General features: G+C 39.5%; 1 protein-coding gene across 5 annotated transcripts in view; it reads left to right on the plus strand.

Moving 5' to 3' along the window:
* The window catches only part of bcl9 (BCL9 transcription coactivator), a 182,511-nt gene that overhangs the window by 160,498 nt on the left and 845 nt on the right, over positions 1 to 21,168 (plus strand). For 4 of the 5 annotated variants that reach the window (XM_073942406.1, XM_073942535.1, XM_073942478.1 and 1 more), the window contains 8 exons: positions 2,700 to 3,103; positions 9,672 to 10,006; positions 15,150 to 15,260; positions 15,400 to 15,553; positions 16,256 to 16,355; positions 16,464 to 18,738; positions 19,041 to 19,322; positions 19,410 to 21,168. The exon at positions 19,410 to 21,168 is cut by the window's right edge and continues 845 nt beyond it. In XM_073942406.1, the coding sequence (XP_073798507.1) occupies positions 2,757 to 3,103; positions 9,672 to 10,006; positions 15,150 to 15,260; positions 15,400 to 15,553; positions 16,256 to 16,355; positions 16,464 to 18,738; positions 19,041 to 19,322; positions 19,410 to 20,527 (4,722 nt within the window). In that variant the 5' untranslated portion in view covers positions 2,700 to 2,756 and the 3' untranslated portion in view covers positions 20,528 to 21,168. 5 annotated transcript variants of the gene reach the window in all.

Raw genomic sequence — 21,168 nt, forward strand, 5'->3', positions numbered from 1 at the left:
TAAAAAGGGCATTTTTATTTCCATTTATCATAATGGTTTAATTATTTTCCTTAAAATAGCATTTCTTTAAAGGTTCTTTATGTAGATTTAGTTTATTTTAGTTTTTAAAGCATTTGTTCATTTTTTATTTTTTTATTTTAAAGAGTTTATGATGGAAAAACGTGTATGGATACAAGTAGAGCTTGCTTGTTTTTACACTATTTAAAATGTTTTGAATCTAAAATATTTATTTTTAAATTATTAATATATTATTAAATGTATTCAATTATAATATAACATTTTTTGATAGGGCAAATAAAAGTCTTTTCCATCTGGGCCATTTAAAAAAAATTCCTTAGGCTTTAGCGCTTTGAGTCTAAAATTTCAGTCATAATGGTCTTAAAATGTCTTAAAGTCTTAAATTTTACTCTGTGAAACCTGCAGAATTCCTGTGCAAACATATTATGGTATTTCTATGCTTTAGAAGAGTCAGAAACTTCCATACGGCACTTTTAAATCCTGATTATTCTCAAATGTAGGTGTGTTTTTAGTCTGTGGCGGCACAGACCACAATATCCACCAACAAACTGTTTTCAGTCTCTCACATGCCTCCATCCGAGATGTTACACCACTTCTTGTTTTCAAGGAATGATTCTTTTGGTGGTCTACAGTCTGACACTTCAGTCGGTTTTGGATGGCGGCCACTTGCTGGCAGCTTCACAGCTTCACATTGTCTCACCTTTTGAACTTTGCAGTGTTTTGGTGATATTTTATGTATTTTCTTGGCATTCATTTTTGAATGTGTTTGGAACGGGCTGTGGTTTTTCTTGGTGTGGATGTTCGTAGACACTTGAGGTAATTCAGTGCTCATGGAACATGTCTGCACAGGTGGACAAACAAGTAAACATGTGACTAGAAGTTGGTTTCTTCAGAGTCGATGCAGGTGTGGCGGTGTAAAGGGAAAAGTAGACTTGCATCATGCATCAGTGCAGCTGCTTGAGGTCAGTCTGTAAGATTAAACTCATCCAAAATGACATTTGAAAATACTTTTACAGTGTTCAGTTTTAAATAAATGCTGCTCTTTGGAAATTTATTTTTATCAAAAATGATGGTTTTCCCAAATCAGCCTGATTTCTGAAGGAGCACGTGACTCTAAAAACTGGAATGATGATGCAGAGAATTCAGTCAGGTCGTCATAATTGAATTATAAAAAAAATAAATATTATTTTCAGTTGTAATGTCAGAATATTATAGTTTTGGTGAGGATATACTTTCCCCTGACTTTGAAAGTTAGTGTGTATTATCATATGATGTTTATTTGATTGATTTATGGACATACATTTAGACTCTTTCATAGAAAAGTAAACACTTGCAACACTTGCTGTCTTGCTGTAAACCATTACAAAGTTCTTTCTAGTTGCTGTGCTCTAAAATAAGTGTTGATTTCTCGTTGTTAATGTAGATAATCTAGAAAGCCGCCATGTTTATGGATACATTTTTTAAAGGAATTGGTTCATTTAGATCATCACCTGAATCTTTCTTTCTTTCTTTCTTTCTTTCTTTCTTTCTTTCTTTCTTTCTTTCTTTTTTCTTTATTTCTTCTGCTTCCTTCCTTCCTTCCTTTCTTCCTTCTTTCTACTTCTTTCTTCTTTCTTCCTCCTTCATTCCTGCCTGCTTTCTTCTTCTTCTTCTTCTTTCTTCTACTTTTTAGTTTTTCTTTCTCTTTTTTTCATCCTTTTATTTTCCTCTTTTCTTACTACTTCCTTATTTCTTCCTCCCTTCTTGTTTTTTCTTCTTCCTTCCATCCCATGTCTTCTTTCTACCTCCTTTCTTCCTGTCTTCTTTCTTCCTTCTTTTTTCTTCTTTCTTTCTTGTTTTTTTACTTCCTCCTTTTTTCAGTTTTTTTCTTCCTCCTCCTTTGTTTCCTTCATTTCTGCCTGCTTTCTTCCTTCTTCTTTCTTGTTTTTCTTCTTCCTTCCCTCTTCTTACTTCCCTTCTTCTCGTCTTCATTTTTTCGTCTTTCTTTTTTTTCCTCCTTTGTTTCTTGTTTCTTTTCTTCTTCCCCTTTGTTCTTTCTCCTCCTTTCTTCCTTTTTGCTTTTTCTTTCTTTCTTTCTTTCTTTCTTTCTTTCTTTCTACCTCCATTATTCCTGCCTGCTTCCTTCTTTTTTTCTTCTTCTTTGTTTTTCTTCTTTCGTCGTCATTTCTTCTTTCCTTTTTTTCTTACGTCTTCCTTTTCCCCCCCTTTCTCTTCTACTTTCTTATTTTTTTCTTCCTTTTTCTTCCTCATCTTCATCTTTTCTCTTTCTTATTTATTTTTTCCTCCTTTTACTTCTACTTCTTTCTTGTTTTTCTTTTTTCTTCCTTCTTCCTTTCTCCTTTTATTTTTTCTTCTTCATCATCTTCTCCTCTAAAATATGTTTGATTTCTTGTTGTAGATAAATTAGATTTTTTTATTTTTAATGTTACATTTAGGATATTATTTTCTTCTGGAAATAAAATTATTTCTTGACATTTTATTTTTTCTAGAAAGCTGCCAGCTGTTTGGATTTTGATAATTTTGCCATCTGAATGTCTTTTACATTCCTCTTCTCTTTTTTTTTATTCTACTGTCATGTTTACATTTTGAAATGCCGTTTTGATTGAAGTCTACAAAAGCAAAGTATCTGCTTGCAATGCTGGTCTAAATGAAGCATTCTCTGCTTGTTTGTTTGTGTCTAGTGTGGCCAGGGGCTGTGAGGGCTCCTCGGGGAGACTCCAGACAAGCCCACACAGAGAATGCTGGAGGTGCAGGAGGAGAGACCAGCAGCAGCAGCAGCGACGGCCACGGCAAACACCGCAGCAACCGGAACCACAGGAAACGCTTCAGGCAGGAAGGAGAGGGCCAAAGAACGGCAAGAGGAGGGCCAGGACTGCAGCAGCCCTGTCGCAACCCCCAATACCGGGCCCCGGAGCACCCGGGCCAAAGCTACGCCCACCGCTACACACACACACTCCCACACGCACACACACACCCCCAGTCCCCACCAGCACTCTACTGCTCCTGCCTCTGTCGCACTGGGACTGACGTCAATGCATTCCAGCAACCCCAAAGTGAGGAACTCTCCATCGGCTAACACTCAGAGGTGAGACAGAGGTTCATGCATTTCATTTACTCTCCTTTTTTTAAATAAATGGAGGCATTATTTGAGTTTATATAAACATATCTCATGATACATGCAATCTCAAAAGTGGATAATATTGATTTTTGATACTAATTAATACTTTTATGTATTAAAGAGGCATTTAATTAATAAAAAGTGACCGCAAATACATTTAACACTTTCGTTTTAAAATAGATGTTTTTGTTCAGATGTATTATGTTTTTTTTTATTAAATATTATAAATCTTCCAATCTTTATTATATATTTATTATCGAATGATTTCTGAAGAACCAGCTTGGCCATCATTTATAAATACTTTAAGTATTTAAAATATTGCAGAGGTGCCAAATCAGACAATTGTGATTTATAGATTTTAAAAGGCTCAAGTTTTGTTATTGTAGAGCTTGATGTCTACTCTACTTTTCCATCTTTAACCAACGAAACGAAGTGTTTTGAAAATGATATGCACAATACATCGTTTCAGCATCGATATCGCAATGTGATCATTCGTAATAGTCACATCACAGGATTTGCAGTACCAAATCTGATTATAATTTATCATTTGACTGTGTTTTTGAGGCCTTTGCAACATTATTGACTCTAATAAGGATAATTTTATTAAATTATTATTATTATTCAATTGCGGTACCTGTATACTGTTAAGCTGTGCTCATATCAGAAATGGGCATGCAAACAAATTGCGCAATTCACACTTAAATAGATGCATAAACATTTTGAGTTTACTCGCTTTATTGGCACGTCAAATTCACCTCAGTGGCGTGTCAAATTCACCTCACAATATACGTGGATTCACGTCATGGGCAAGCTTCTATCTTCACTGTGACTCTAACTTAGTTGTTAAATGGCTAACGTTGATTTTATTAAGAGAGTAGCTCTGAGCTAAAAACAGTGTAAATTCGTTCGGCGCCATGTCTGAGTTCACTAGATGCTCTCAAAGGTGCACCCAGCTCAGTGAGTTCATAAAGTCCTCAAGAAACTATACCTGGATGATGGAGGCTTTCAGTAGTGCTTCCGACTGAGCCAAGCCCAGTTTGATGAACTTTTGTCTCGTGTTGGCTGGAGGATTTCTTCTCGGGACAGCAACAACAGGCACTAAGTCATAATCACGCCCTTGCAAGAGCAAGTTCCTGATTGGTTAATGTGACGCAAATGTCCACTGAAGTTCACATTTTCCAGCTCAAGCCATTCGCACGGAATGCTTCATCTGCATCTTGTGTGAACACAGCATTAGACTCAGAAAATGATAAAGCACTGTTTATTTCAATTGTTACTTTGTCTTTATCATTTTTATCTGTTTTTCATTTGTTTATTAGATTTTCTGCAGATACCCTCCCTTACAGAAGCGTCCCAATCAATCTAAAATGATAATTTTCTTCTAAATAGAGCTTTTTCAGTCATCTTGAATAAATCGTGATATACATTGCAGAATAACAAAATATCGCAATGCTGGATTTTACCAATATTGTGCAGCCCTAATAAAGACCTTGTTTTAGTTTGGAAATGTTGGTGCTCTGTTTAAGTATGGATGGACTGAAATAAAAACTTTTGAAACCGGTACAACCATCCACCATCACTCTCTGATTGGGCTTCTGAATGGTATCTGACTTGTCAAGCCCCTCTCATTTCATCATTACTCAAGCGGTTGACTGCTAGTCATATGTTTTCGGCTGTTAAGTGTGTAAGGAGATATTTTTTCTTAAATGCTATAAAAACGCCAATCCCAAACGATCAGCATCTTCATTTTGAAGAAGTAGAAAAAGTGAACAACAGTGTAAATGTCATCTGAATTTACAAGTCAAAGTACTCTTGGTGAATATTGTTTTTTTTTCCTTATCAAATCTTATCAGCCCCCAGATCTCTGAATGGTAGTCTAAATAAACAAATAACAAAATCCCTAAAAAGTTATTATAATGTTCACTGTGGCATACAAAAATAATGTGCACCTTTTTAAAAATGCTTGATGCAATTTTTAAAATTGTTTTTGTTTGTCTTTTAGACCTCTTTGGAATAATTAATAAAGATGTTTGCTATAGTATAGATATGTATATAGTATAGATATAGTATAGATATAGTATAGATGTGTCCGCTAGTTGTGCGAACTACTTCAGTTGGAAATGTACAATATCAAAGTCTTTAGTAATTAGTTTGTGTAGACTTTAAGGGTGTTACAGTGATCAACTAAATAGAAATAGTTGTTCCTTTGCATTGTTGAAAAGTTTCCGGTGCTGATTTCTGTGTTTTTAAAGGGTTTTTGTGGTTGCAACGAAGATGATAATGATATAGTTTTTAAAGATTGCATGTTTTGGCCCCCAAAATGCCATTGGACATTGAAACAGTGGGTAAAATAAATAAAACTTACTCTAAATACTCTAACCCAGTGGTTCTCAAACTGTGGTACGTTTACTACTAGTGGTACGCAGGCTTCCTTCTAGTGGTAAGCTGAGGAATGAAATATGTCATGTACATGCTACACACAATTCAAAATTGATCAAAAATGATATATATAATATGCCATAAATGACATATAGCCTATATTTCTGAGGTAATCTGCCACGTTTTTTAACTTTGCAGAGTTGTAGCTGCTTTACTGGGCTTACTACCCTACTGTATTTCAATACTGCTCATTTTGGTGGTACTCGGAGAGACAATTTTTTCCTGAGGTGGTACTTGATGAAAAAAGTTTGAGAACCAATGCTCTAACCAATACTCTACATTAGTTAGAGGATATTGGTTCTCCAGAACTAACCATCTTTGTTCTTGTGGATTATGTTTGAAAACATCAACCAGTTGATATTGCACCTCCTTAATGAACTTTCATTTCTAGTCCTAGAGCATTGCTCGGGTAAATGCGTTAATAAAGAGTTCTAATGTAGTAGGACAAATGTGGATACAATTAAATAAGCACTTTCTTATATTAAACCGTTCTTAAGTGTATGAGTTGTTGTTTTAATTTCTCTTTAATGGTGATGCACCACCCAGCAAATCACTTGCTGCCCATTTACTTGCAATTCCCACTCTCCCTCTGGCCATTGAACTGTCTCTTGTGGACAGGAAACCAGTGCAAGCTGAAGTAACTGCGGCAGAAGTGAAGGGTAAACTGTGCCCTAAAGGCAGAGCTGAAACTGGAAAGCATCCAGAACCTCATTGAGCATATGAGAAACTGACCCACTTCAGCTCAGCTAGAGCTTATGCATCCCGCCCCGCTGGACGTTGGATCCAAAATGGCTGCTCCTTGCTGATTCACAGATCTGGAGTTGGTTAAGTAGTCGGCAGCGAGGCTCAGGGGAGTCCTTCAGTGAACACTATGGCACATAGCCTAATCACAGCCCATTTTGTATGTTTGGAGCTGCCATCCAAACGTTTGGTTTTCTCTAAATGTTGGAAATTTTTTTGGGGTTGTAGCGTGCCATGTGTAACTGGTGCAATATGACTATATGCTCACCGGCCACTTTATGGACCCTCTTTTGCCTTCAGAACTGCCTCAATCCTTCCTGGTATAGATTCAACAAGGTGCTAAAATATTCCTCTGAGATTTTGGTCCATATTGACATGATAGCATCACACAGTTGCTGCAGATTTGTCGGCTGCACATCCATGATGCGGATCTCCCGTTCCACCACATCCCAAAGGTGCTCAATTGGATTGAGATCTGGTGACTGTGGAGGCAATTTGAGTACACTGAACTCATTGTCATGTTCAAGAAGTCTGAGATGATTTGCACTTTGGCATGGCGTGTTATTCTGCTGAAAGTAGCCATTGGAAGATGGGTACAATGTGGTCATAAAGGGATGGACATGGTCAGGAACAATACTCGGGTAGGCTGTGGCGTTGACACAATGCTCAATTGGTACTAATGGGCCCAAAGTGTGTCAGGAAAACACCATTACACCACCATCACCAGCCTGAACCATTGATACAAGGCAGTATGGATCCATGCTTTCATGTTGTTGATGCCAAATTCTGACCCTACCATCCGAATGTCACAGCAGAAATCGAGACTCATCAGACCAGGCTATGTTTTTCCCAATCTTCTATTGTCCAATTGTGGTGGTCCTTTGCTAATTCTAGCCTCAGTTTCCTGTTCTTAGTTGACAGGAGTGGCACACGATGTGATATTTTGCTGCTGTAGCCCATCCGCCTCAAGGTTCAATATGCAGTGATGAGTTACTTTTGCCTTTCAATCAGCTCGAACCAGTCTGGCCGTTCTTCTTTGACCTCTGGCATCAACAAGACATTTGCACCCAAAGAACTGCCGCTCACTGGATATTTTCTTTCTTTCTGACTATTCTCCTTAAACCCTAGAGATGGTTGTGCCTGGAAATTGCAGTAGATCAGCAGTTTCTGAAATACTCAGACCAGCTCGTCTGGCACCAACAACCATGCCACGTTCAAAGTCACTTAAATCACCTTTCTTCCCCATTCTGATGATCTAATATCTTTCATATTTTGATCGCAATATTGCACACCATTACAGGGATGCAGACAGAAACATTAATAACCACAGTGATATTGATGATGTTGGACCTGTATTCATTAGTGTTATATTTTACTCATTTATGTAAAATTCTAATCAAAAAATTTTCCTCGAAGTCTGAATATAGTGAGAAACATATGAATGATTATGAATATGAATCATATGAATGATTAGGCACATATGAATGATTAAATTTCTGTGTGTATACTTTCAAATGTAAAGCAGAAATAATTGTTCACATTTGGTATATTACTTTAGCGTGATATTTATTGTTATCGGGATATGAAATGACCTGCATTGTGATAGGACTTTTTTTGTCATATCCTAGTTTGTATATTCAGGTTTATTTTTGGGCCCAATATGGTGACACTGAGCAAGGAATATGATTTTTACTGCTATAATTGGTGTCTAACAATGGCCAGCCCTTACCTTTGGTCTGCAGCTGGTTTCTTTAGTAACCAGGAGCAGTGGACCCATTGCTTTTGGCTATGGATGGAGGCTGGTTTGCAGGAGATCTGGTTTGACAAGTTTTGATTAAATATTAACCTGGCTCTCTGTCAACAAAGAACAGGGCTAGGACAGAAGGTCGCTGAGAGTACTGTAATTGCGTCATTGGTACATGTCAAGATTTCACTCCTAGCATTGAATGGCATGTTTTCAGGGTGTGGTGGATACAAGTCGGCTGGTCAGCTGTAAGATAGGGCTCGTTTGTCATGTTTTGTGGGATCTTTAACAAATTAGAGGTTACCTTGCTGCTATTCTTTTTATTTTAAGTTCTGTTTTTTTTTTATTCCCAGTACTGCAAAATACAGAATTATTGTGTGTTGTGTAAGGCATTATTTTGGCTTGTTGAATGGTTATTCCTTTACATATCATAACTCAGCTTACATTTATGTGTGTATGCATGTTTGTGTAATTGATTTGATGGTTTTTCACAGGAATCAATTCAATTTTCAATTTTATTACGTTTAAAAACTGATTTTTACCTCAGAATTTCACTATGATATTAACCTAATTTTTGATCATATGCATGCTTGGTAAGCAAAGCTATCTTTACAGAAATATCTTTAAATAATCAAGCAACCACTTTCAATTTTGTGTATATAATTCTTTAATAAACCGTTCATGAATATAAAGTCAAAGGCATCGCTGGTAAAACATTGCTCAGAGTATTACAAATCAAAGTACTTAAGCGAAGTTTCACAAACTAATTTCGAGAGGAGCACTTGATATGATTAATACTAACTGATATCTCATCTGCAGTCATTAATAAACCTATCAGATTATTCCAAACTCAGAATAAATAGCCAATAGTCTCGCTATACTCCCTTAACTTCGTTTTTACAAAATCCCTCCATCCACCCCATATTCCCCTGTTTCTCCTTTACCAAGGGGAGCTCATGAGAACTACCTGATCTCATACCCACTCACATGCTCATTGACCAGGTGGTATCCCTGGGCTCAATTATCTCGGAGCTCAGGGTTTTCTCTCGGTACAGTATGCCAAATCGCTAATATTATCAAGCAATATCCAAGTGTGAACTCTTGAAATTTCCCCACAATTAAAGCTGACAGGTGCTAACATTGTCTTAACTGATGCTCAACACACACAAATCTGTTAATATATAAAAAAAAAAGTTATCCAGGGTGTCCTGAACCTTTAATCATCTTTTTATCTGTTTTTTTCTTATACTTTTTTATTCCTGTTTATGTTAAGCACTTTGAATTGCTACTGTGTTTGAAATGTGCTATATATATATATATATATATATATATATATATATATATATATATATATATATAAACTTGCCTTGACATGGGGTCACAATCGGTTTCCAAAACTTGGAGGAAAAAGCCAACTGACCCAGCCGTAACTAAAAACGGAGACCTTTTTGCTGTGAGGCGACCGTGCTAACCACTGAGCCACCGTGTCACCCCCCCAATGAATCATGGAACAATTTATTATTATTATTTAACCTCCCAACCTTAGTCTTGACTGTGCATGCTGTTCACCCTAGGCTGTTCTCACCCTCTTTTCCCTTCTCTTTTCCTCAGCAGTCCGAAATCCAAGCAGGAGGCCATGGTGAGGTCGCCACCCGTGATGTCCCCCTCCAGCGCCGCACAGATGGACTCCAAACTGCCCAACCAGGGAAAACAAGGGGGCGCTGGCAGCCAATCACAGCCGTCTCCCTGTGACCCCAAGTCATTGAGTGGAAGCCACACACCCAAAGGTCCCCAAGTCCCCATAGGGAGCATGGGACTCAAAAATGGACAAGGCCTGAGTTCAGGCAATGGGGCGAAAGGCAAGATTAAGAGAGAGAGAAGCACTTCAGTGGAGTCATTCGAACAAAGGGATACAGGAACGCCGAGCAATGAAGGGGACCAGAAAGGTAAATTATTTAGCCGTTATAGTTTCTTTTTCAAATATTTCCTGAATGAAGTTATCAGAGCAAGATATTTTTCACAGTATTTCCTAAAATATGTTTTCTTCTGGAGAAAGTCTTATTTGTTTTATTTAGACTAAAATAAAATATGTTTTACATTTTTCTAAAACCATTTTAAGGTCAAAATTATAAGCCCCATTGAGCAGTATTTTTAAAAATTGTCTACAGAACAAACCATCATTATATAATGTCTTGCCTAATTACCCTAACCTGCCTAGTTAAGCCTTTAAATGTCACTTTAAGCTGAATATATCCTGAAAAATATCTAGTAAATTGTTATTTACAGCCATCATGGCAAAGATAAAATAAATCAGTTATTAGAAGCTATTTTTTACAACTATTTTGTTTATAAATCTGCTCTCCGTTAAACAGAAATTGAGGAAAAATTTAGAGGGGGGCTAATAATTCAGGAGGGCTAATAATTTTGACTTTAACTGTATATAATTGTCAGTTTTTTTCACCTTGAGGTTAAATTATGCATCTGCTTTAGAACTCTTGCCATCATATTATATCATTCATTAAAGGAATCATTTTACCTCTGTGGGTTTTAGATGGCCTGTATTGTGGTTTTAAGCATCTCCGATATCTTGCCTTACTATCTTGGTCAGGTAATTATATTGAGCGGTGTCCTGATGTGCAGTTATTTTTGTTCTTCTGAATATTATGATCATCCTGTAGCACAGAATGATACTGTTACCTCCTTGCTGTGACATTGAGTGGGCATTTGCGTTTTTTTTCTGAGTAGGCATTAGGTACATTCATTCATTCATTCATTCATTTTCGTTCGGCTAAAGGCTGATTTATAATTCTGCATCAATCACATGCCTATGGTCCAGCACAGACCCCTCACTGTGGCTGACATTAATGTTGATGCGCACCTCTCAAAAAATGTAGCTACACCTCGCAACGAGTTGTAGCACAAAGTGACTAAACTTTAACCTGCAACTATGTTATGGAGTCATTCATAGCACCATGTTCTGAGAATAACTCATTAATGCTCGAGGTTGTCTGACTTGTTTGATAAGGGTCTTTCTAGGCTTTTATTTATTCCTATTTTTAGAGCTTATCATTTTCATGTGGCTTTGGTCCCACGTTCTGTCTTGCGTCCTAATATACAACATGGCAAAGCTTCATTGCGAATGACCTTTTAATGACCCAGAATTTAATGCACACATTTTCCCAAGGGTCACATTTAGACTGGGTTTCTTGATGCATTTATGTCCTTATGCATGTTTGACCGCCTCCTCAGGGTTGCACTGATGGGTGTAGTGGTGCATTAAGACATCCACACCCCTGTGTGTTTCCTAGTGGCACCATCACACGATAGACCTGCTTTGTGAACGCCAGGGATTGTACCATTTTGGTTTGCTGAATAGGGGAGTCCCTTTCTTTCCTTTTTTTTTTGCTGTGAATTCTTGACAGTCTGAAGGACCCCTGCTGCTTGTTAATACCTTTGCATAAACATAATTAAGTGATGCTCAGGTTTTTTTTGTTTTTTTTTTTGTTTAAGTTATTTTTTTTCACATTTTTCTTTCATGGTCACAGGTTTTGATGTACCACAAAAAAGTATACGTTTTAAATCCTCAGAATTGGCTTGTCCGGAAGCAACTGGTTTGGTTTGCTTTGTGTACCGAATGCTCTTGTATGCTCACAGAGAGACAGCTTGTAAGGCTGTTTGGTGTGCATGTTTGTGTTTGTTCAAGCTGTCGAGAGTTTGCTTTTGCCGTTTTGTTTGAGCAGTGTGTGTTGTCTGTACACAGGAAGTCTTATATCTCTCCTTTTGACCTGACCATGCCCCAGTTTCAGCAAGATGTTGTTGGTCTGGGAACTAACCAGCAGTATACACACTTAGAATAGTGTGACTTTATTGTCCTTATGAAACCTTGTTCATACTGACAGCTAGTTTTCTTTGTTTGTCTGTTAGAAGATCAGTTTAGATTCCTGGAGGTTGTTGGTGTTTATTTTAGCCATAGGATGTCATGTTAATTCATGGGGTGTACGAATTGGCATCATTTTATGAAATTGTATTGTCAAAATTAGGGGTGTAATGAATCACGGTTGATCCCATGGTTTGGAACACACATAACCCGCGGATTAATACATTTTTTTTTTACCTCTAGATTAATTCAAAGTTTGTAACAGTCGCAGAGAGATTGTTTCTTGTGTCATTCAAATAAATGTATGAAAGCATTTAGGCTTTCATGTAAAATATAATGATGACGGAATAAGTTGATGAGGGTTATTCAGGATGTTGTGGGTTTCTTAGGTTATTAAAGGTGTTTTTGTCACTACTTGTTTAGCCTGCATTAATGCATTCAGTGTAAGGTGCACAATTAATCGTTAAAGATCAGGATCTCAACACTCACACAAAAGAAATTATAAATGATAGTGATTTGCATATGTTTATTAATCCCTCGAATCGCTGCATGCAAATCTGTGTTTGCATGAAAATAGAAAAATCTAGAAAGAAATTCAGTTTTTAGCCTTGAGTTATGAAGTTATAAACAGTCACTTAACACAGAAGTACTGGGAGAACAGTTTATAGTTTAGATAAAACCTCTGATGTTTATGATAAAGAATAAAATCACTGTCATATGCATTTAACTTGACGCTTAAAAATGATAATTGTAGGCAGCAATTACATTATTAAACCAATAGATGGCGGCAACCAGCCATCAAAAATATGCCACTGAATAATTCTTCAAAAATCTAGCAATGAAACATGAAGCTTTATGAGTGAATAACTGAATCATTTGTTGAAAATGTGACTAAAATATATATGGATTGCAAATTATAATGTTCTATAAGTGTTCTGCATTTAGAGTTATCTGCAACAGAAGTAGTAACACAGTACTGAATATTTTACAATTTATTTGTATTCAGTTGATCATTTCTTTATATATTTTTAAAATAAAAGTTCTGTTTGTTAAAACCAAAAATGTTTTGCACTACTGTTTTTGTAATATACTTTTTGTAAAGCAATATATGTTTATCTCCTCCCCTTTTTGGCTGATCAAAAAAATGGTCCGATCCATGAAAAAAACAAAACAATAATTTGATCTGAACCATGAGTTTTGTGATCCGTTACATCACTAGTCAAAAGGTCATGTTTTGCACTCGTTGATTAATTGTGTTACATATTTTTTCATTTCACATTCTTCCGAAAAATAAACACACAAACGTTTCAGTTCAACACCTTGCCAACAATTTTCTCTCTCTACCCTCTTTGCTAATCCCATTACGTCATTAATTAGGCTAAATACTCGATCGTTAAAAACATTCAGTTTCATTTTGTGTATGATGAATAACATCATAAGGTCACATCCACCTACAAAAACATTTTCTCCAGGATCAACCAAGAAAGATTTGTTCCAAAATCATGATAAAATCATTAATCATCGTCAATTACTCTCTCATATATTCACTAAATGATACAACAAGGAAATACCAACCATCAGACACATTAAAATACATAATGAAAACGTATAGTGAAAAAATAATATATTTAGGTTTTTCAAGTCCACATAAACGAAGTTGGTCAGACTTTTTAGTATGCTGATGTACTTCCTACTAAAACGCTGTACTAAATAGGGTCAGAGCTTTTTCTTTGTGCATCATTCATTCTTAGTCAACTAATGGGCAAAGTTATAGAAGAATATTGTTGCTAGGGCTCCACAATATATCGTTTCTGCTTCAATATTGCAATGTGCGCATACGCAATGATCACATTTCAGAATCTGCTATGTTGAGTTGAAATGATAGTTTTCCAGGAACTACAATTGCAAAGTGTAAACATAATAGAGTAAAGAAATATCACCGTTTTAGAGTTTAAAGCATTCAGGAAATTGTAATTTGAAAAAGAAATTGTAGAGTTTGTAACTTTATATAGGTTAAATTTAAAGTATTATGAATATAATGAAGGCTATAGAGTGCTGTTTTACACCTTAATATTTGATTTCTGTAGCTAAATACTAATAAGACTCTTGAGAAAATTGTGTAAAGCTCTGTTTTTCACTTGTATCTGTGTTCCGTTGTGTTTATCGATGCTTGGAATTAGATCAATAAATGTTATGCAGATGATTCAATACAGAATCCTCCCAATCAAACTAAATTAATGAATTATTTCCAGAGAGAGCTATTTAAGTTATGTATATTGCAATGTATATTGCAGAAAAACTAAATTTTACAATGCCATATTTTTTCCAATATCATACAGCCCTGATTGTGGCTGAAGCCATCAAATTTACGTCAACAGAGAGAGACCGCCACTCCAATTGTGGAAGCAAACGGTCCGATTTTGAAGATTACCAAAACAAATTAATTGTTCACCTAAGCAATAACAAAGTGCAATAGCAAAAATAAACATTGTACACTTTGATTTTAAACATAATTTAATGGGGGTTTTGTCCATTAAAAAGTGATTTTAAAGTGGGGAAAACTATAATTGTATTGGACTTGAAAGTGTGCGCAAATTCAAAAACTATTTAAATTGTATTTATTTGTGTGTTACGTTGTAGATACAAAACACTCACTCTATATTTGTATATTAAATTTAAAATGTGCCATCTGTGTTCTTGATTTTAATGCACCTGTTAAATGTTTCTACATTACAAAAAGGTTTACACAAATTCGGAATTGGTGGAATGTAAGTAGCAGGGTTATGCAAGTTATTCTGCTCTCTGTTAAACTCAACTTTGAGGCCTGTGGTTTCACGACACTTTACTGGTGACTAAGAACAGTTTAAAGTTTTATTATTTTTCTGGAAAGATTAATGCGCCTTTGGCTTTAAGTTATCCAGCCATTCTATGCTTTGATAAAAGTTTCAGTACTGTCTGGATTACGCTACATGGCATAAGAAGAAAATAACTCATAGCACTTTTCTTACTAATAAGAAATTCATCATGTATAGAGGTGTACAATGTATTCATGCAGGTGTAAAATCAACCCTGCCGTGCTGCTCGGCAAAACTAGGCCTAGTTCTGTTTGAGAAACTACCTCTGTATTTACATAAATGCATTTTTTCACAGTAAAACTATGACCATTTCTTGAACCTCCTTCTAATCCCTTACTTTTCTCTCTGTGTCTGAAGAAATAGGCAGTAGAGCGAAAAGGTTATGTGTTGGAGAGCGACGGTTGCCCTACAGTGGTGCAGATTGGTGTTCGGGTGGAGAAAGTGATGAAGATGACCCAGGATTCTTCAGTATGTAGTTTCGATATTTCTTTGTATTGAAATAGAAATTCACCTTAATCGTGAAGCATATGAAACTCTTGATAATTCAATGTCTTGCTGTAACTTACGTTACATGACATTACCTGTAACCTTTCTTATGTTTTCACAGACTGTAACTCCGCTGACATAAAGCCAGATCCAGGTGCTCTTTCTGCCTCTACACCAACCCACAATACAGTCGGAGCACAGAGCACAGAATTAGGGAGTGGGCAGAAACCAGGGTCAAAAGTTGTTTATGTCTTCACCACAGAGATGGCCAACAAGTAAATATTTTCTGTTCTTCATCCTTTGTACTTGCGTGAATGTGATGTGTGTTTTTAAACTGTATGTGCACTGCTAAGAAGCAGTTTTTTTTTGTTATCACTCTAGATGAGAATGAGCACAATGTCAAATTCTATTGTGACTATTTGACCGGCCTTTACTTGCATTGTCATGAATCTGGATGTTTTCTGCTGCATAGATCATCACACTACCATTACAAGTTTAATTGGTGTTGTGTAATAAATTATTATTGTATTAAATGATACATAAGTGTGTGATTTCAAATTGGTTTCGAAATCACCATGCTTGAATGTTTGTTGAGCTCAACCAAACAGATATCCAAAAAATTATCCAACAAATTACACCCCCACCCCTCACCGCCTTCAATTTTTTTAAACCAGGGGTCACCAAACTTGTTCCTGGAGGGCTGGTATCCTGCAGATTTTAGCTCTAACCCTAATCAGACGCACCTGAACAAGCTAATAAAGCTCTTACTGGGTATAGTTGACACATCCAGGCAGGTGTGTTAAGGCAAGTTGGAGCTAAACCCTGAAGGGACACTGGCCCTCCAGGACCGAGATGGTGACCCTGTTTTAAACTGTGATTGGTTTAACTGTTTTACATGAATGTTCTATATAGAAGAGTGTTTTTAATTAGTGCAGTTATGGAAACTTTAACTGTGACAATTTTTTTTCTTCTCTCAGGGCAGCAGATGCTGTCATAACGGGGCATGTAGACAACATCATCACATACCACATGAATAATATTTCTAACGGCAAGGGTGGAAAGCCCCAACTCCCCCTGGTAAGGAAAAGGACATCACTTAAAACATGTTTATTCTAACTGTCAAAAATGTTTGCTAAATGTCAAGGTTTTTACTGAAACACAGTAATTTGTTTTTGTCTGTTTTAGAACAATCAGATTGGCTCCCTCAGAAGTGACCCCAAACAACAAGGAGTTCCGTCCCAGCAACAGCCCTCATCTCACTCTGGTGATCAGAACCACCAAGCAGCCTCTAAAGTAGCGCAGTCAGGCCAGCAGCAACAACCTCAAGCGCAACCCACCCAACCTCAGCAGCCAACACAGGGGGCAAAACCAAATAGCCTCCCTCCAGACAATGCACCTTCAGCTGGTATGGACTCTAAGAGCCTCCCCAGCAGTAGCCCACAGGATGGTGCTGGATCCCATGACAGTAGCAACTCTGCAGGAACACCTGGTAGCCAGACCTCTAACCAGCCCCCCAATGCAGGCCCTCCACAAAACTTCCCATCTCTCGATCTACCTAAAGGTATGGATGCTAAGCTCACAGCTCAACACCACCAGCAGTTGGCACACGAAATCATGTCTAGCATGGGGGACAACCCTGAGGGCCTTTCCCAAGAGCAACTTGAACACCGGGAACGTTCTTTACAGACTTTACGTGATATACAGCGTATGCTCTTTCCGGATGACAAAGACATGGCTGCAATGGGTCAAGGAAACATGGGTGGACCTCCTCCTGGTGCTGTAATGATGGAAGGAGGACCGAAGAAAACAGAACAGGGGCCTCTTCAAGCCATGATGGCCCAGTCACAAAGTCTTGGGAAGCCAGGTGGTCCAGGAGGACCACGTCCGGATGGTCCTCCCTTTGGTCCACCTGGTCCTAGAGACATGCCATTTTCTCCAGATGATCTTGGACCCCCTCCACCAGGTCCAGGTCCTATGAATTCACATCCAGGTGGAGAGCACGGAGACCATATGACTCCAGAGCAAATGGCCTGGCTAAAATTGCAGCAAGAGTTTTATGAGGAGAAGAAGCGCAAACAGGAACAAATGCAGCACAGACCAATGGGAGACATGATGCTCCATCAGGGTGGACCTAGAGGAATGATGCGCGGCCCACCACCACCCTACCAACTAAATCCTGGAGAGGTGTGGGGCCCTGGAGGTCCTGAACCTTTCCCTGACCAAATGAACATGGGCCCCAGAGGGATGCATCCTCACATGCAGAGAATGCCTGGCTTTCCTGGTATGATGAACCCTGATATGGAGGGAGGTCCCAATGCTATGCCCAGACCTGGAATGAACTGGCCTGATGATATGCCCAAAATGGGAGATGGGAGAGGATTCCCTCCTGGGCAAGGCATGTTTGGAGGTCCTGGTGGAAGGGTGGAAAGGTTTCCAAATCCACAGTCCGTACAGGAAGCAATGTTCCATCAGGGTATGGGTGATAAACAAGGCATGGGTATGCCACCTGGCATGATGATGGAGATGAATCGAATGATGGGTAATCAAAGACCCATGGACCCTGGCAATGGAGGTGGGATGATGTTTCCCAGAATGCCAGGTGATGGTCCTATGAGCCCCACTTCGAGAATGGAGTTTGTAAAAGGTCTTGGCCAAAGCAGGGGTGAATTTGGAATGGGACCTGGAAACCTCAATGTAAACATGGGCCCTAGCCCTCAGATGATGCCCCCTAAGATGAGAGAATCACAAATGAGTCTTAGCCCAGAAGAAATTATGAAGATGAGACAAGGTGGAGGTCCAATGCCTGATGGTGTGGTTCCTTCACAGAGAATGATGCAGGGGCCTCCTTTCCCTGACCAGCCTCATCCAGGAGACCTCAACATGGGTCCCAACCGACAATTCCCTGGCATTGGTCCCCAAGGTCCTGGCAATCCAAGAGGTCCCCGAGGCGAACCACCCTTTGGACCTGATCAAAGAGGAGGTAATGGTCGTCTTAGCCACATGCCTCCTTTACCACCGAACCAGGGTCCCAATAGCTCAGGGCCTCCTCCAGGTCAGAGAAATGTGAGTCGTAAGCCCTCAGACCTGAACGTCCAGTCTGGCCCTGCTAACTCGCCCAATGTTAACCCTCTAAAGTCACCAACACTACGGCAGGTTCAGTCACCAATGCTGGGCTCACCATCAGGTAATCTCAAATCTCCACAGACACCGTCCCAGCTGGCTGGTATGCTTAGTGGGCCATCAGCTGCAGCAGTAGCAGCAGCGGCAGCCATTAAATCTCCTCCCATGATGGGCTCAGCAGGGGCATCTCCCGTCCATATGAAGTCTCCCTCGCTTCCTGCCCCCTCCCCAGGCTGGACATCATCACCCAAGCCACCCATGCAAAGCCCAGGAATTCCCCAGAACAACAAGCCTCCCCTTAGCATGACGTCACCAAATATGATGGGCGGTGTAGAGCAAGGTAACATTGAAAATTCAGCTTCTAAATAAGTTTTTATTGATCATAAGAAGAAATTTTAAATATGGCATGTTTTTATGTGGGTTCTTTTTCCACTGAAATCATGCAAATATGATGGATCAGGGACTTAAAGTATCTGTTTCTATTTTTATGTAGTCATCTATTTCTGCTTAAACGGTTGCATCAAGATATTTTAGTCATGTTCTGTTGACTTTAGAGATGTCAAATAAAATACTATTAGGAAAATACAGTTATACTTCCTGTTCTTTCTTCTCTTATCTTGAATGTTGTCTTCTCAATCTCAGGTGGTAATGTTCCTCCTTCAGCTCCTCCTTCCAGTTCCTCCAGCCAGCCAGGTGGCATGAACGTGCCAGGAAGTCTTCCATCCAGCAGTCCTTACACCATGCCCCCGGAGCCAACGCTATCCCAAAATCCTCTTTCCATCATGATGTCCCGAATGTCCAAGTTTGCCATGCCTAGTTCTACACCCCTCTACCATGATGCAATCAAAACCGTAGCCAGCTCTGATGATGACTCGCCTCCTGCTCGATCGCCAAATCTGCCGTCTATGAACAACAGCATGCCTGGTAATGTTTATGAGTCAATAATAAAGGATTAGTGATAATGGTGGCTTTTCCTGGTACACTAAAACAATATTTTTGTTCTCTTTATAGGTATGGGTGTAAACCATCACCCAGGTCATCCTCGAATGATGACGCCCAATTCTTCTGGTCCCATGCCTTCCCTCAGCCCGATGGGGATGAGCGCTATGGGCTCTCAGCCTCTTTCCCATGGTATGCCAAACCAGCTTCCCTCGCCCAATCCCATGGGCCCAAATATGCCTCCTCACTCTGGGCCTATGGGTCCAGGCATGATGCCTCATGGTATGATGATGAATCCAGTCTCCCAAGATCCTGTTATGGGCAACAACCAGATGATGTCACAGGGCCGTATGGGTCTTTCTCATCGAGGACAGGGCTTCCCTCCTGGTCAGTCACCTCCACAGCAGGTCCCTTTCCCTCATAATGGTCCTGGCCACCAGGGCGGCTTCCCTCATGGAATGGGTTTCCAGGGAGAAGGGGGCCCACTGGGCAGGATGGGCAATATGCCTCACGGGCCTGGTGTTGAGCCAGGCATGTGTAAACCTAACACTCCAGGCGGCCAGGAGTTCAATAACATGCCGGGTGTCTTCGGTGATTCAGATCTACATGAGGTCATGCGACCAGGAGCTTCGGGTATCCCAGAGTTTGACCTCTCTCGAATTATCCCTTCTGAAAAGCCTAGCCAGACTTTGTCCTACTTCCCTCGTGGTGGGGATGCCCCTGGTGGGAAGCCACCACACCCGTCTGGGCCTCCTGGTTTTGCCCAAATGCAGGGGATGATGGGTGAGGGAAATCCAAGGATGGGCCTACCCATGCAGGGAATGGGTGGTCCTCCTGGCCCTGGACATATGGGACCACAGGACATGCCCATGGGTAATCCAGGCCACAATCCCATGAGACCACCTGGTTTCATGGGTCAGGGTATGATGGGGCCACAGCACAGGATGTTGTCTCCTGGACAGCAACCAGGAATGATGGGAGGCCCTGGAATGATGCAGGGAAAGGAAAGGCCGATGTACAACCACCCCGGCCCAGTTGGCTCTCCTAACATGATGATGTCACTACAAGGGATGAGCGGTCCTCAGCAGACTATGATGATGCCTTCTCAGATGAGGCCTCGAGGAATGGCAGCAGATATGGGCATGGGATTTAACCCTGGCCCAGGGAACCCGGGGAATTTAATGTTTTGAGCCTCCACTACAGTTATGAACAGTAAGGAAACTGTGTAACCTGTGAAATAAAAACCTTCATAATGAAATACAAAAAGAACCTGTGCTCTTACACAGATATTTGTGGAAACTGGGACATTTTCTGTGCACATAACATCCCACCCTGACACCTGATTAGAACAAGGTTTATAGCTTACACAGTGATGGGTAACCATTGCATACACGTGTGTGTTCACAGGGATTCCTCTCCGATGGTATTGTCATTTTACAGGTGGAAGTGTGAGAAGCTAATTGTGCTTTCCTCAAAGTTGGGCTCAGGTCCGGCACAGTTTCGAAGAGACTTTTTTCTTTCTTTCGGTAACTTGGGAATGTATATGGAATTTACAAGACTGACTCGTGTCAAGGATATTTGCTTGACACAGTGGATGTGACGCCACATAGGAAGTCTGCAGCAAACCTAGTCTGAACGTTGAGGGGCTTCGTTGTACTTTTATACATGGGTGGAAACTAAGATTGTTGAGAAAAAAAAAAAGTCCAAGAACTGAAAGAACAGTCTAAAAGTCAAGGAACATTTTGTCACAAGGTGCACCGTCTTGGCTATATGTTTACATCTCATCGCATCACTTCCCTCCAAACAGGAAATGCTCTTTGTATGTGTGTAC

This window comes from Danio rerio, chromosome 1 (genome assembly GCF_049306965.1).
Source record: "Danio rerio strain Tuebingen ecotype United States chromosome 1, GRCz12tu, whole genome shotgun sequence".
Classification (NCBI taxonomy): domain Eukaryota; kingdom Metazoa; phylum Chordata; class Actinopteri; order Cypriniformes; family Danionidae; genus Danio; species Danio rerio.